At 43.6% G+C, this 15,838-nt stretch overlaps 1 protein-coding gene across 3 annotated transcripts in view; it reads left to right on the forward strand.

Annotated features, from left to right (window-relative positions):
- Positions 1-15,838, forward strand: part of man1a2 (mannosidase, alpha, class 1A, member 2) — a 105,479-nt gene that overhangs the window by 34,075 nt on the left and 55,566 nt on the right. For all 3 annotated transcript variants that reach the window (XM_069888381.1, XM_069888382.1, XM_069888383.1), the window contains exon 3: positions 10,703-10,821. In XM_069888381.1, coding sequence (XP_069744482.1) covers positions 10,703-10,821 — 119 coding nt within the window. The remainder of the gene's footprint in view (positions 1-10,702; positions 10,822-15,838) is intronic.

Below are 15,838 nucleotides of genomic sequence, written 5' to 3' on the forward strand. Positions count from 1 at the left end.
GACTTTATTTGCTGCAGCATAAATGAGGGGAGATTTAATAGGGATGTATAAAATTGATGATGTCATTAAGAGTAAATGCAAGAAGGCTTTTTCCACTGAGGTTAGGTGTGATATAAACTAGAGGACATGGGTTAAGGGTGAAAGAAGAGTTTATTTATTTTTAGACATACAGCACAGTAACGGGCCATTTCGGCCCACGTGCCAATTTACACCTAATTAACCTACATCCCTGGTTTGTTTTGAACGGTGGGATATTAAAAGTTGACACTTTCATGAGAAGATGATGGAAAAGTGGATACAGAACAGATACCCGACTGCCCTCCCGGATCTTCGCTCCTTCTGATCCATGCTCGCTTCCCCCCTCCCTCCCTCCTCAGTGGTGCAATCACACTTTAAGGTCAGGCTGTCATTTTGCAGCACCAAATGGTGGCCCCACGCTGAGCTGTAATAGTTCCGGAGGTGTGGCGATGCCACATGGCACTGCTTCTTCCACCCGCCCCCCCCCCCCCCCCCCCCCCACTTCAGTGGATGCATGTCACTGGCCTCCTGAAGATTGAAGGCAATCTATCAAACAATTCAGATGTACGTATTATCAGATAATGGATATCCTTCAGAGAATAACCTGTTTCACCAAAGCTTGGCTAACAGCTATACTAATTACAAATATGCTATGCAGAAACGTATCATATTTCGGTGTATAAGTAGTCTTGAAACTCAAAAAATGGGGGTCAACTTGTATGCCAGATATACTTCTGACACTCAAAAAACACTGGTCACTGATTCAGTGTATAAGTCAGCCCATGAAAACTGATTCAGCGTACAAGTTGATGCTTGACAAAACAAAACAACCCGACCACAACAAATTTTTATGGAACCAAAACACAATTAGAACCCTTCAACATCGCTATCATTGAGGCAAAGATGACGACAAGCACATTCATGCTCTCACTGTTTAAACAGTCATCATATGGGGTCTAAGACTGTATCTGATGTGATGGCTTCAGCATCTTTATCAGTGTCCCACAATAAATCATCTTCCTTGCCATCAATTGTGCAAGAGATATGCACTTTTTAAAACAAATTTATTACGGTCTCTACTTTAACTTTATCCTGTGCTTTGAGCATGAAGTGATGCCGGGTGATGGGGGGGGATGCCGGGTGCTGGGGGGGAATGCCGGGTGCTGGGGGGGGAATGCCGGGTGCTGGGGGGGGAATGCCGGGTGCTGGGGGGGAATGCCGGGTGCTGGGGGGGGAAAAGCCGGGTGCTGGGGGGGGAATGCCGGGTGCTGGGGGGGAATGCCGGGTGCTGGGGGGGGAATGCCGGGTGCTGGGGGGGAATGCCGGGTGCTGGGGGGGGAATGCCGGGTGCTGGGGGGGAATGCCGGGTGCTGGGGGGGAATGCCGGGTGCTGGGGGGGGAATGCCGGGTGCTGGGGGGTGGGATGCCGGGTGCTGGGGGGGGGAATGCCGGGTGCTGGGGGGGGGAATGCCGGGTGCTGGGGGGGGAATGCCGGGTGCTGGGGGGAATGCCGGGTGCTGGGGGGGGAATGCCGGGTGCTGGGGGGGGGAATGCCGGGTGCTGGGGGGGGAATGCCGGGTGCTGGGGGGGGGAAATGCCGGGTGCTGGGGGGGGAATGCCGGGTGCTGGGGGGGGAATGCCGGGTGCTGGGGGGGGAATGCCGGGTGCTGGGGGGAATGCCGGGTGCTGGGGGGGGGAATGCCGGGTGCTGGGGGGGGGAATGCCGGGTGCTGGGGGGGGGAATGCCGGGTGCTGGGGGGGGAAATGCCGGGTGCTGGGGGGGGAATGCCGGGTGCTGGGGGGGGAATGCCGGGTGCTGGGGGGGGAATGCCGGGTGCTGGGGGGGGAATGCCGGGTGCTGGGGGGGGAATGCCGGGTGCTGGGGGGGGGGAATGCCGGGTGCTGGGGGGGGGATGCCGGGTGCTGGGGGGGGGATGCCGGGTGCTGGGGGGGGGGGATGCCGGGTGCTGGGGGGGGGATGCCGGGTGCTGGGGGGGGAATGCCGGGTGCTGGGGGGGGTATGCCGGGTGCTGGGGGGGGGGGATGCCGGGTGCTGGGGGGGGATGCCGGGTGCTGGGGGGGGGATGCCGGGTGCCGGGTGCTGGGGGGGGGGATGCCGGGTGCCGGGTGCTGGGGGGGGGGATGCCGGGTGCTGGGGGGAATGCCGGGTGCTGGGGGGAGTTGCCGGGTGCTGGGGGGGGGAATGCCGGGTGCTGGGGGGGAGGGATGCCGGGTGCTGGGGGGGGGGATGCCGGGTGCTGGGGGGGGAATGCCGGGTGCTGGGGGGGGAATGCCGGGTGCTGGGGGGGGAATGCCGGGTGCTGGGTGGGGATGCCGGGTGCTGGGGGGGAATGCCGGGTGCTGGGGGGGGGAATGCCGGGTGCTGGGGGGGGGAATGCCGGGTGCTGGGGGGGGGAATGCCGGGTGCTGGGGGGGGGAATGCCGGGTGCTGGGGGGGGAATGCCGGGTGCTGGGGGGGGGAATGCCGGGTGCTGGGGGGGGGATGCCGGGTGGTGCTGGGGGGGGGATGCCGGGTGGTGCTGGGGGGGGGAGATGATGCCGGGGTGCTGGGGGAGATGATGCCGGGTGCTGGGGGGGGGGATGCCGGGTGCTGGGGGGGGGGGGATGCCGGGTGCTGGGGGGGGGGGGATGCCGGGTGGGGGATGCTGGGTGCTGGGAATGTTGTAGCACGTATTGCCTCACCTTTTGTAAAGGACTTTTCTGCACTCGACATCCATGTATTCCATTCCTCATGCACATGGTCTTTGAATGGCTTGTTCAAGCAGACATCGAGAGGTTGCAATAGAGACATCAAACCACCCAGAAATAACAGTCATGTAAGTATTATGTAGTGCTAATCTACTTTTAAGTGGTTATGAATCCTATCCCAAACCAGCAAACTGTTCCTTGCATAAACTGCCTGGCCGCCTGTCCTACACGTTGTCTATCCATAGTTTCACACCATTTTCAGCCATCCACCCTTTTTATGAAAATGCACAAAAGTACCTGCTAGGAATTTTATTTTACACTTGAAGATTACCATGGGTCTTGTCTTCATCCCATCAGCCATGTACAATAACACCACTGTAAACCTGGTCCTTTCTTGGCCTGTACTTCTGGTTTCTACAGTTTTCACACCTTTCCATTCCACTGTCTATTGCCTTTCATGTGGAAATTCATGGAGGTTTTGTCCATGTTTTCAATATTTGCCTATGCAAACTGGTGTTTCTGCTGGTTCAGAATAATAAACTGGGGAAAATTAACTTTATGATCAACATTTTTTGGTAGTTTCTGAGCAATTTTTGTTTTTGGTGTAATAACAGATTTTTCCTGTTTAGGAAATGAGTGCACCAGCCGACTGTGGCCTCAAAATCTTTACTGAGGTCTGGGTGCGACTTTGCTCACTTCAGTGCAACTGTTCTTATTTTGAATGACTAGCAATTTTGGCTCTGTTCTACAATGTGATTTTCCAACTTTGCCCAGCGAGTGATTCCTCTTCTCATCAAACGTTGCCTTTTTGGTATTTTTCTTAGTCTTCTTTCTTTCTCCAATCTCTTACCAACTTCTCGTATCAAATTTTCTTGCAACAGCACATTTGTTGCTTTTCGTAGCCATTTCTAACATATACCCGATATATGATAAAACCCTTAAAATGACGTTGAAAAAGGGGAGGGGGATCAATTTGTATACTGAAATATTCAGTAATTCAGCAGATATCTTAAAGCCAGCGAATGGAAGGTGAGCTCTGCTCGAACCGGAAGTAGACATCATTCTCCCGGTCGACTTGTCGGTTTGTAACTACGGGTTGTTTGCAACTAAGATGTTTTCAACCTGGGGACCTGCCTGCGGTCATGTTCAGTACTTTGTTGCATATCCCTTGCATGCAATGACTGCTTGACGTTCTGTGATTCATAGACATCACCAGGTGCTGAGGTTCTTCTCTGGTGATGCTCTGCCAGGCTCCACTGCAACCATCTTCAGCTCCTGCTTGTTTCGGGGTCTTGTCCCTTTAAGATTTCTCTTCAGCTTATGGAAGCATGCTCAATTGGATTTAGATTGGGTGACTGACTTGTCTATTCAAAAACTTTCCAGATTTCAGCTTTGAAAAATTCCTTTGTTGCTTTAGCAGTACACAATGAACTGAATCTGGAGCAAGGATAAATTGACATTAGCAGAATCTTCACCTGAAATGTGGGTTATCTCTTTCATTCCACAGATACTGTCTGACCATTGAGTTCGCCAGTATTTTAAAAAAATGCTTCCTGAATCATCCTCAGGGCTGAGGATGACTTCCACTCCAAGTTTTTAAGGTATCTTACAAGCCCTGATCTTAACAGGTTCTTCCTGGGTCTCAAAATCCAGTTATTCATGTAGTAAAGTTAAGCACAACTTCTTGTTGTAAGGTCTACCATATTGAATGTTTTTTGTTTGCAACTTTTTCTATTGAAATTCTACAGATGCTGTCTGTCATTTAGAGTTTTTGGTTAATCTTCATTAATGCTGTTTGAAGGTGAATGTATCATTAACATTAAAAGTAGACAATTAATTAAAGACAAATCCTCTAATTTTGAGTTTGTTGCAGGATACTTGAGAAGGAAGATGGAAGGATAGTAGAATCAGAATTTGTCATGAATAAGTCATGAAATTCAGTGTTTCATGACAGCATCATATTGCAGACATATTATGACTGTCTTACAACATGACTACTAAAAGAGTAAAAATAATCGTGCACGAAAAGTGAGGCAGTGTCTATATTTCATTGATTATTTAGGAATCTGATGGCAGCGGGGAAGAAGCTGTCCTTGTGCCATTGAGTGCTCGTCTTTAGGCTCCTGGTACCTTTCCCTCTGGCAGCCGAGTGAATACGGCATGGCCTGGGTGGTGAGAGTCTTTGAGGAAAGAGACTACCTTTGTAAGACACCGCCTCATGCAGATGTCCTCGTTGGAATGAAGTCTAGTGCCTGTGATGTTGCAGGCCGAGTTAACAACTATAGAACACACAACACAGAAAATAGGCCATTCGACCCTTTCCAGTCAGCCAAAAACATCATACTGCTAGTCCCACTGACCTGCACCCATTCCATAACCCTCCAGACCTCTCCTATCCATGTATCTATCCAGTTTATTTTAAAAACTTAAGAATGGCCTGCATTTACCAAGTCGGATAGCAACTCGTTCCACACTCTCACCATTGAGTGAAAGAAATTCCCCCTAAACCTTTTCCCCTTTCACCATAAGTGCATGTTCTCTTGTATTTCTCTCCCAATTTAAATAGAAAGAGCCTACTCGCATTTACTCTGTCTATACCCCCTCATAATCTTGTAAACTTCTATCAAATCGCTTCTCATTCTTCTACTCTTCAAGGAATAAAGTCCTAACCTTTTAATCTTTCCCTGTAACTCAACTCCTGAAGATCTGGCAACATCCTAGTAAATCTTCTCTGCACTCTTTCAACCTTACTGATATCCTTCCTGGAGTTTGACAACCAGAACTGCACACAATACTCCAAATTTGGCCTCACCAATGCCTTGCACAACCTCACCAGAACATCCCAACTCCTATACTTTGATTTATTAAGGCCAAGATGCCAAAAGCTTTCTTTACAACCTTGTTTACCTGTGACACCTCTTTCAGGGAATTATGGATCTGAATTCCCAGATCCTTTTGTTCCTCTGCCCTCCTCAGTGCACCATCATTTACTATGTATATCCTGCCTTGGTTTGTCCTTCCAAAATGCTTTACCACACACTTCTCTGTATTAAATTCCTTCTGCCACCTACTAGCCCATTTTTCCAGTTGGTCCAGATCCCTCTGTAAGCTTTGAAAACCTTCCTCTGCCCACATCGTCGCAAACCTGCTGATCCAATTTTCTACATTATTATCCAGATCATTAATATGGACAACAAACAATGGTCCCAAAACCAATCCCTGAGGCACACCACTAATCACAGGCCTTCATTCTAAGAAGCAATTTTCCACTACCACGCTGTCTTCTCCCATTCAGCCAAGTTTGAATCCAGTTTACAAATTCTCCATGGATACCTAGTGTCTGAATCTCCTGAACGAGCCTCCTATGTGGGACCTTGTCAAAGGCCTTACTAGACTTCATGTAGACAACATCCACAGCCTTTTGTTATCTACTTTCTTGGTTAACCTCAAAAAAAGTTCTAAGATTTGTTTAACACGACCAACCCTGCGCGGAGCCATGTTGACTGTCCTTAATCAGCCCTTGGCTGTTCAAATACTTGTTTATCTGATCTCTCAGAACACCCTCCAATAATTTATCTACATCTGATGTCAGGCTCACTGGCCTCTAATTTCCTGGTTTCTTTTTTAAACAATGGAACAACATGAGCTACCCTCCAATCGTCTGGCACCTCACCCGTGATTAAGGATGTTAAAATATTTCTGCCAGGACCCCTGCAATTTCTACACTCATCTCTCTCAAGGTTCGAGGGAATATTATTTCAGGCCCGTGGTTTTTTCTATGTTTATCTGCTGTAAGACAGCAAGCACCACCTCCTCTTTAATCTCTATATGTTGCATGCCACTACTGCTTACTTTCCCTCCTTCCTTATACACTATACCAGATTCTTAAGTAAATACTGATGCAAAAAATCTGTTTAAGATCCTCTCCCATCTTGTAAAGCTTCACACAAAGATCTTCTAAGGGATGAATTTTGTCCCTTACTCTTAACACACCTGTAGAACCCTTCCCTGAACTCTCCTTTCTGGACCTCCTTATTCTTTATACCCATGTTGTTGGTCCCTTTGGGGACCACGATATCTGGCTGATCACCCTCCCTCCTGAGAATACCGTGAAATCGATCTGAGATATCTTCAACTCTGGCACTAGGGAGGCAATATACCATTTGGGATAATCAGTCTCCTCCATGGAACCTCTTATCTGTCCCCCAAACTGTGGAATTCCCATCACTACAGTTCACCTCTGCTCATCCCTTCCCTTCTTAGTCACAGAACCAGATTCCATGCCAGATACTTAATTGCCGTGACTTGTGCCTGGTAGGTCATGCCCCTCAGTATCCAAAATGATGTACTTGTTTTTCAGGGGAATGCCCACAGGGGTGCCCTACACTGCCTGACAGTTCCCTTTGCCCTCTTCTTACTGTTACCCATCCATGCTCCTCCTGCCTACCTTGTCCTGAAAGTTGGCGCCTCCATACCAGGCAGTGATGTAACCAGCCAGAATTCTCTCCATAGTACACCTGTAGAAGTTTAAGAGTCTTTGGTGACATACTGAATCTCTCAGACACCTCACAAAGTATAGCTGCTGGCAAGTCTTCTTTGTGATTGCATCAACATGGGGGCTCCAGGTCAGATCCTCATATGTTGACATGCAGGAATTTGAAGGTCTTGACCCTCTCCACTATGGAGCCTTCAGTGAGGACTGGGTAGTGTTCCCCTGACTTCCTCCTGAAGTTCACAGCCATATATAACCATATTGTGACAGATTATGTTGTGTTTGTATTGTATATAGGTATGTTTTTGGGAGATAAATTGGGCAAGGTTTTTTTTAGTGTAGGTCACAAATAAACACTTCAAAACAGATCTCATTTAAAATACTGGAGCTCTGCTTAAGCCAGACAGGGAGGCTCCTGGGGGTCTTTGGAAAAGCTTTGAGGAATGCCAAAGAAACTTCTCTAATGGATTGTTGTTTTGAAAAGTAACACATGAAAGAGATCGGAGGATTAGTTTCGGAATCACAGTCTGTCTGAGTGGAGGTTGCTGTTCTGAGAGGATCATGTGGTTTTGCAAGCAGAGAGGGTCAAACAGGCTGTTTCTCAGAGAGAGATTAATTCTGCAGTTTTACAGTCAGTAGCAATAGCTGGGACTGGAACAGAACAAGCTGGCAAGCTTGTAGAAAAACCCCATTTGGAAGACTGGTTGTGAGTGCTTAGTTCAGCCTGGTCAAACCTTTGTGGCAAGAGGAGAGGACTGACTGCCTAATGCTTCATTGAAATAAGAGAAACAGAAAGGCACTCTGTGGTGACCTGAAAGAAAGAGGTTATCTTCTGGAAAACCCTGATGGGGCAAATTTCTTCTGCAAGTCTCTGGCGTGGCTAATTAAAAGGGATCAGTTTGTGTCCAGGACCAACAAATCTCTCTGAAAACCGACAAGAACCTTCCTGAGTGATAACCATTTACCTTTTCAAGCACCAAAGACTGGTGAACTTCATAAATGTTAAATTCTGTGCACAGTACAAGAATTGCCTGCAACCAGTAAACTTGAAGGATTGAGAAGTGAGATTGGACTGTGAATCAAAGAACATTTCAAAACTTATATATTACATACAAGTGTGCTTAGAATTAGAAGGGGGTTAAGTTGATAGTGATAAGATAAAGTTTGATCCTGTTTTAATGTTTAAATATAATTAAAAGCAACTTTTGTTTAAGTAACCATTTGTCTTGGTGAATATCTATTGCTGCTGGGTTTTAGGGTCCTTTGGGCTCGTCACAATATAACAATTACAGTACAGAAATAGGCCATCTCTGTCCCTCTAGTCTGTATCGATCCAAGTGATCTCCTCTAGTCCCACTTCACAAGATTTACAAGACGAAGGAACAGAAGCAGGCCACTTGGCCCATTGAGTCTGTTCTGTAAATCTACACTAAGCTACACTAGTTCCAATTTCCATCCTTTTCCCCATATCCCTTGATACCCTCACTAATGAGATACTTATCTATTTCTTGTTTGAATACTCCCAGTAATCTGGCTTCCACTGCTGTATGTGACCATGAGTTCCACAGATCCATGACCCTCTGGCTAAAGAAGTTCTTCCTAATCTCTGCCTTATATAGATAACTTCTAATTTTCAGACTATGACCCCTTGTTCTTGATTCACCCACCAAGGGACACATCTTACCCGCATCCACCTTATCTAAACATTTCAAAATACGAAATGCCTCTATGAGATCTCCTCATTCTCCTATACTCCAATGAATAGAACCCAAGAGCTGCCAAACGCTCCTCGTATGAGGGAATCATCCTGGTAAATCTCCTCTGCGCCCTCTTCAACAATATCACATCCTTTCTAAGATGAGGGTCCCAAAACTGCACACAGTACTCCAAATGAGGTCTCACCAGTGCCCCATAGAGCTTCATCAACACCTCTTTACTCTTCTACACTATTCTTGAAATGAATGCCAACAATGCCCAAATCCCTCCAATCCCCTCACATCCATGCACATATTCAACTTTTCCTTAAATGGAAAAAATTGACCTTGACCTTGCTTCAACCACCTCTTCCAGAAGGTCATTCCACTCAGCCATTCCTCTCTGAGTGAAGAAGTTCCCTCTCATGTTACTTCTAAACTTTTGCCCCCTAACCCTTAACTCATGGCCTGTCATTTCAATCTCACCTACCCTCAAGGGGAAGAGCCTATTCACATCTATCAATCCCCCTCATAATTTAAAATACCTCTATCAAATCCCCCTCAATCTTCTATGCTCCAATGAAAAAAAGACCCAGTCTACTCAATCTTTCTTTGTATTCTAGGCACTTCAATCCAGGCAACATTTTGGTAAATCTTCTCCGCACCCTCACACAGTATTCCAAAATTGGCCTCACCAATGCCTTGAATAGTCTCAACAACACATCCCAACTCCTATATTCTATGCTTCAATTTATAAAGTCCAGCATACCAAAAGCCTTCTTTTCCACTCTATCCATATGAGATTCCACTTTCAAGGAACGATGAACCGTTATTCCTAGATCTCTCTTCCTCTGCATTCCTCAATGCCCTCCCCTTCACTGCATATGTCCTGTTTAGATTATTCTTCCCAAAATGAGTGAATTTGGGTCAATACAAAGCTGACCAACATGCATACAACTGTGTAAAGTAGAAGGGCAAGAAAACAAAAAGTATAGAAATGTAATGGGGGGGAGAGGAAAGTTACTATAAAGCATGGATTTCATTCAGGCTAACAAGATGGATGCCGGGTTCCTGTGCTCCCTCTCAACTCACTTTGACCCCAGTTCCCACTGCTTGTCTGGATCACTGGAAAATTTGTTGGCATGATGTGTAATATCCAAGAAATGTCAATTAAAATAATTTAATAGATATTAGCATTTGAATAATCAGGAAAAATCAGCATCACTGATTAAAATAACCCTGTATTTCAATCCAATGAAAGTCAATTGCGGGAAAAGGACTTTAACAAGAGGATTTAGATTTTAGAACCCTGATCCCATTCTGTACATGGGAGCCATAGGTGGACCACAAGCAGAAGGTGGTGTAACATTTATTCTTGAAGAGCTTGTTACTATTCATTTAAGCTCCATTGTTTCCCACCCAAAACTCTCACTCTGTTGTTTTGTGATACTGGCAGTAAGTTTGTTCTCATGAAATTTACCATTCCATCCATACCTCACCGTTCCATGCAGTCTTCTCTTGTATTTTAGTTGGTAGTCGAGTGAGCTTGTGATATGGCAGAAAGGAAGTGCACCAGGGTTTGGAAAGCATAAATAGATGAGATGGACTATCAAGATGTAAGAGTGGCTGTGCAAGCAGTCCCAGGCACCTTGGAGGGAATGACTCTGAGCACATTTCTGATTGACGAAGGCTGCACTGAAGTAATAATCTGTGTTTAGATTGGCCCTCATTTTTGGTCATCGTTCACTTGTGGACAAACACCATATAATGGATTGAAACTTTTTTTTAGGAAATTCTCAGTTGGGTGCTACGATAGTGGATGCATTAGATACCCTCTACATCATGGGTCTTTTTGATGAGTTTCGAGATGGGAAAGAATGGATTGAGAAGAACCTAGATTTCAGTGTGGTAAGTCATGAGAATTGCATTCTGTTTTAATGCTGAGTGATCCTTTTCCATTTGAAGGGAAGTGTATTTATGGTAAACATACTACGTTTTAGACTACATCATCCCAACATCACAATATTAGCAACATATGCATAGACAAAGGAGCTTGCCTTTTCATTCAAAGCCTACATAATTTAATTGTGTTCAATCCATTGTCTTTGCCTACCTTCTCTTTCTCAATTCTCATTAAGAACTTTCAATCTGAAACATTAATTGGTTTCTCTTTCCACAAAGACTACTGAACTGGCTGAATTCTTAAAGCATTTATGTTATATTTATGATAGCTGCTTGAACTGTAAATGAATTGACTTGATCAATGAGAGATCCACATTTCATTAGTAAGTTGATTCCATATGATACTCATGGGAATTTGGTGTTTGCCGCTCTTGCATTTTATGCCCTCACTACCTTTCATCCCTTATACTGGATATACACATGTAATAGTCAAATTTTGTAGACATTTTTAGGTGAAACTTAGAGTCGACTGTTACATGCATAATACTTTTGACCATGGTAAGAACCTGCATCGTTTGAGGCATCAGGAGATCGGATGCACGGGAAGCCAGGACCAGCCGAGTGGTAAGTCTGTGTTTGGGGCAGTGGGAACTCGGATGGACAAGTGGACAGTTGGGACCAGGTAGTCAGTCTGCATTTGAGCTCGGATGGGCGGGTGGCTTGGGCCTAGGCAAGAGTTCACAGTTGGGACATTGAGAACTCCAGTGAATGGGTAGCCTTGGCCAAAAATGGTGGGGAGTGGGGGGGGGCTGACTTTTACATGCAATATATGGAAAAGACCATATTTTTGGGCCAAAGCTAGGGGGTTAGAGTTTGACATGCATATACTGTATAGGGTAGTTCTTCTCTTTACTGTCACTTACTAGAGAGTGCCCAACGTGTTGATGGCTCCACGTTTTAATACTCCATTTAATATTAGGTTTTGATAACATAAATTGTTGGCATCCAAATATACCTAATTTTACTGAAAATTAAATACTGATCATACCCATTATTCAAAAATGATTCAAAGGACTTAAAAAGCAGAATCTTGTGTAAAGAATGATAAACTGCTAACAATATTGGTATGGTCTCAGTTTTGACATCCAGTTTGATGTTGTCCATTGGATTAACTTTTCTGGGAAAACCAAAGGGCAAATAGAGAGTCACAGATCAGAAGGAATCATTGATCATCTTGGACATAATTTGCTCAGCAAGTTTCACCTGCAACTGGATGCAAGTTTGAACAATAGAAATCCGGCATGCTTTAGAAATGTTTTCTATACTGTATGTATTGCAGGGTGGTTGATTTGAGTCCCATTGATAGTGTAGGTATATTGTTAAAGTAGTAAAGTCGTATTGGAGCTTTCAATGCCAGAGATTTGCTTGGAATTCTAGTTTGTTTATTATTACATGTACCAGATAGAGTAATTAGGGATTGTTTTGCGAACAGAGCAGTTAAACATTTTGTACATCGTACAATAGTAAGACGTAGAACAAAAGGGAAAAGTTAGAGAAATTAGTCATTGCAGAACAAAGACAGTGTAACTTTACAATTTTAAGGTTCATTCAGGAGTCTGAATTATTTAAATTCTGGTGGCTATGTTGTAAAATACATTTTAATATGGAATCAACTTTATGCTAAAAATAGAACAAATGCTTGAGATTAAAGTGGAAAATCATTGAATTCTACAGATTGCAATCAGAATCTCTTCTGCATTTTGAAGGGTATATCTTTCTAAAGCATAAATTGTATGCTCGATATACACAAGACTGGTATAGGAATATCATCTATTTTCCTAAGTTTGAAAAATTGATATTGGTTTTTTTAAGAAATTTGAGAATAAATTGGTGACAACTTTTCAGAGAAGTTTAATTTTTTTCTAAATATAGAAACACAGCACAGTAACCGGGCATTTCAGCCCACGAGCCCATGCTGCCCTAATCACACCCGAATGACCTACACCCCCAGTGGGTTTTTTGAACAGTGGGAGGAAACTGGATCCCCGGTGAAAACCCACACAGGGAGAATGTACAAACTCCTTATAGACAATGCAGGATTTGAGCCACAGCTCTGATCGCTGGCACTGCTACGCCAACTGTGCTGCCCAGAAGGATGAACTGATTTCAAAGTTTCTGTGTGTGTGCAGGTACACAGCTATTTTGGTCATCGTCTTCCAGCACAGCAATGGTGCCCTTTTCCCACCACATTCACTTGAACAACAACATTCCTGTCTCTATTAATCCTCTGTTGCCAGCTCTCATTTTGTAGCCTTTTGTGTCCTGCAAATCAAGTGCTTGTCAAGATACTAAAATATTGAGAGGACTTGCTTTCAACACAGTCAGGCATAATGTTTCTGATTCCACTAATCTTTTGGGTGAATCTATTCTTCTTTAATCCCCTCTAAAGCTCTTGCTACCCTAAACCTCTGGCCTTAACTTTTAAACATCTCTGCTATGGGAAGACATTTCCTGCTGTCTCCCCTATCTGTTTCCCTCCCAATTTTGTATAACTTTTTGTTTGTATTCTTGGTGCAGAAGAGAAACCCAGTCTTTCTAGACTTTCCTCCTAACTTCAAACAAATCTCTTTTACACTCTTGTGCTGCAAATATTTGACTTACTTCTGCAGTTTTAAATTTAATTTTAATTTGGAGATACAGTACATAACAAGCCCTTCCAGCCCCATGCTGCCCAAATACACCCATATGACCAATTAACCTACTTGTGCTGTTTGTCTTTGGAATGTGGGAGGAAGTTGGGGCCCACAGAGGAAGCACACACAGATGTGGGGAGAACAAACTCCTTAGTGGCTTCTTTTACTTTTGTTCATTCAAACTTGATGTACACTTTGAGACCCTTTCAATGATTTTTATCTTTATAATTGGTATATTTTAGCAAATTAAAACTGTCAAGGGCAGTTTAGTAAGATCGAAGCAAGAAATCAAATTGGAATGGTGGGAATAATATCATTAAATGGTTCTGGTGCTGATACCTGGCTGGTGAGAATTTGTTAGCAGGTGCTTCACAAGATATGATACTGTTCCTTGATTTTCGAGTAAAATAGGAGAAAGCAGGCAATACATCATCGAGAGAGACATTGATTAAGATAAACCGAAAGGATTCTGTGCAATAGGTTTGAATTAAATGACCCCAACTTTTCAATTTCCAGGATTGCAAATACAAAGTTTTCAAATTGGGATCTTATCTTTTGCAATAATCACATCTTTTTCCCCCAAAAGAGTTCCAATCCAGACATATAATTTGTGGCCGGCAAGAATATCATCCTGGAATCAATTTTGTAAATCCATGCTGCATTTCCTTCAGAACTATTGGATGATTTACTCCTTCAGTTTCTGAAAGTATTCCTGAAGCACATTGCTCTAAATTTAATTTGCCAAATTCCTGTAGGAAGATGTTTTAATCTTCAATTTCCTTGCAATTAAAGTCAACATACCTTCCAAATGGGTTTCTATACATACCCATATACACCATCTTGGAACAGCCACCAGGAGTTGGATCATGGAAGTGAAATGAGAGTAGTTGACCATGATGTCATGGCAGCATTGAACAAAATCTTGCATTAAGGAAAACCCTGCAATGGTTGGAATTGCACCTCTCATAAAGGACTATGTTTGTATTTATTAGAAGTCAACCATCCCAATTGCACAACTTCGCTGAAGGGGTTACTTAGGACCATGACTTAAGCCCAACTAGTTTTAGTTCCTTATCTGTTGCGCACCTTGCATCATCAAGTTGGGATTGTTGCGTCCTAAACCAGCAGCAATGGAAAATTCACGAAGACAAGAGTTTCTTCAAAAACAATCATTTTTATTATTAATTAGTAATAATATAACACTTCTTATTGAACTCTAACTTAACCCCCCACTATGTACAAATGTATGTGTGTATGTTAAAACACAAACCATTGCAGTTTAAGCTTGATTCTGAAGAGATGATTTTTAAAGTTCAGTCTCAGAAAGCTTTTGTGTTGAAACTCAGACTCCTGTTTAAAGCAATTAGAGTAAATGTGAGGTATCAGATTTCTTTAAATTGTTGCTCGTAGTTGTAAAGTATTTTGAAACATCAAGTTATCAGACCCCTTTAAAACTCTCAAATTTCTTGTTGAGTTGTTTTCAGAGTGTTGTTTCTTCATACGAGTGTTGCTTTCCCTCTCTTGCATGGAGATTTTGGAATCTGTCTTCCATACAATGAATCTGTTCAAAGAGACAGTGAAGTAGCTATTTTCTTCTACTATGATTTCACAAACCCAGGCAAGGGCTAAACAAAGTAACCATCTAAAAATGATTGTTTCAAATGCAAGATTACTTTTGCTTTCTTAATCAAAAGTGACCATTTCCATGGACACAATGAGGCTGCCTCTATTTTAAAAAGACATAATTTCCTACTTTGACATTCATAATGCCTTCTTCAAAGGTATAAATTATGAGCCAATGGACTCTGGCCTATCTACGCAGGTCATTGAATCAAGAACTTACTTGAATAGCTGCCATTTTTCAGCACACGAAGCATTCAATTCTAATTTTTATCGCTATGTTTTTTCAGATGCTTTGGCTCCGAAAATAGCTTGCCATCTGCCATCTCAAAGAATTAGGTGTGACCCTATATCCAAGCCACAAAATAACTTTGTGTATATTTTATAACTGATGATTGATCATTACACAATTCTGTCACAGGATCTTCACTGAGGATTGAGTAATGTTCAATTTCATTCACAACCCTTCAGCAAATGAAGCAGTTCATGTCTGTAAATAGCAAGATCTGGGCAATATTTACACACTTAATCTGATAAGTAGCAATTAAACATTCAGGCGGTAAAATTACATTGTCCTTTTTATGCAAAAAAAAGAGGTTAAGGACAGTTCAATTGTGATTCTTGTTTTATTTTTATCTATTCTGGATCCTACTTACTGGAACCACTGGCTTGTCTTGAACCGAATCACAATCCTGTTTATTGATGAATCA

Source organism: Narcine bancroftii, chromosome 7 (genome assembly GCF_036971445.1).
Source record: "Narcine bancroftii isolate sNarBan1 chromosome 7, sNarBan1.hap1, whole genome shotgun sequence".
NCBI lineage: Eukaryota > Metazoa > Chordata > Chondrichthyes > Torpediniformes > Narcinidae > Narcine > Narcine bancroftii.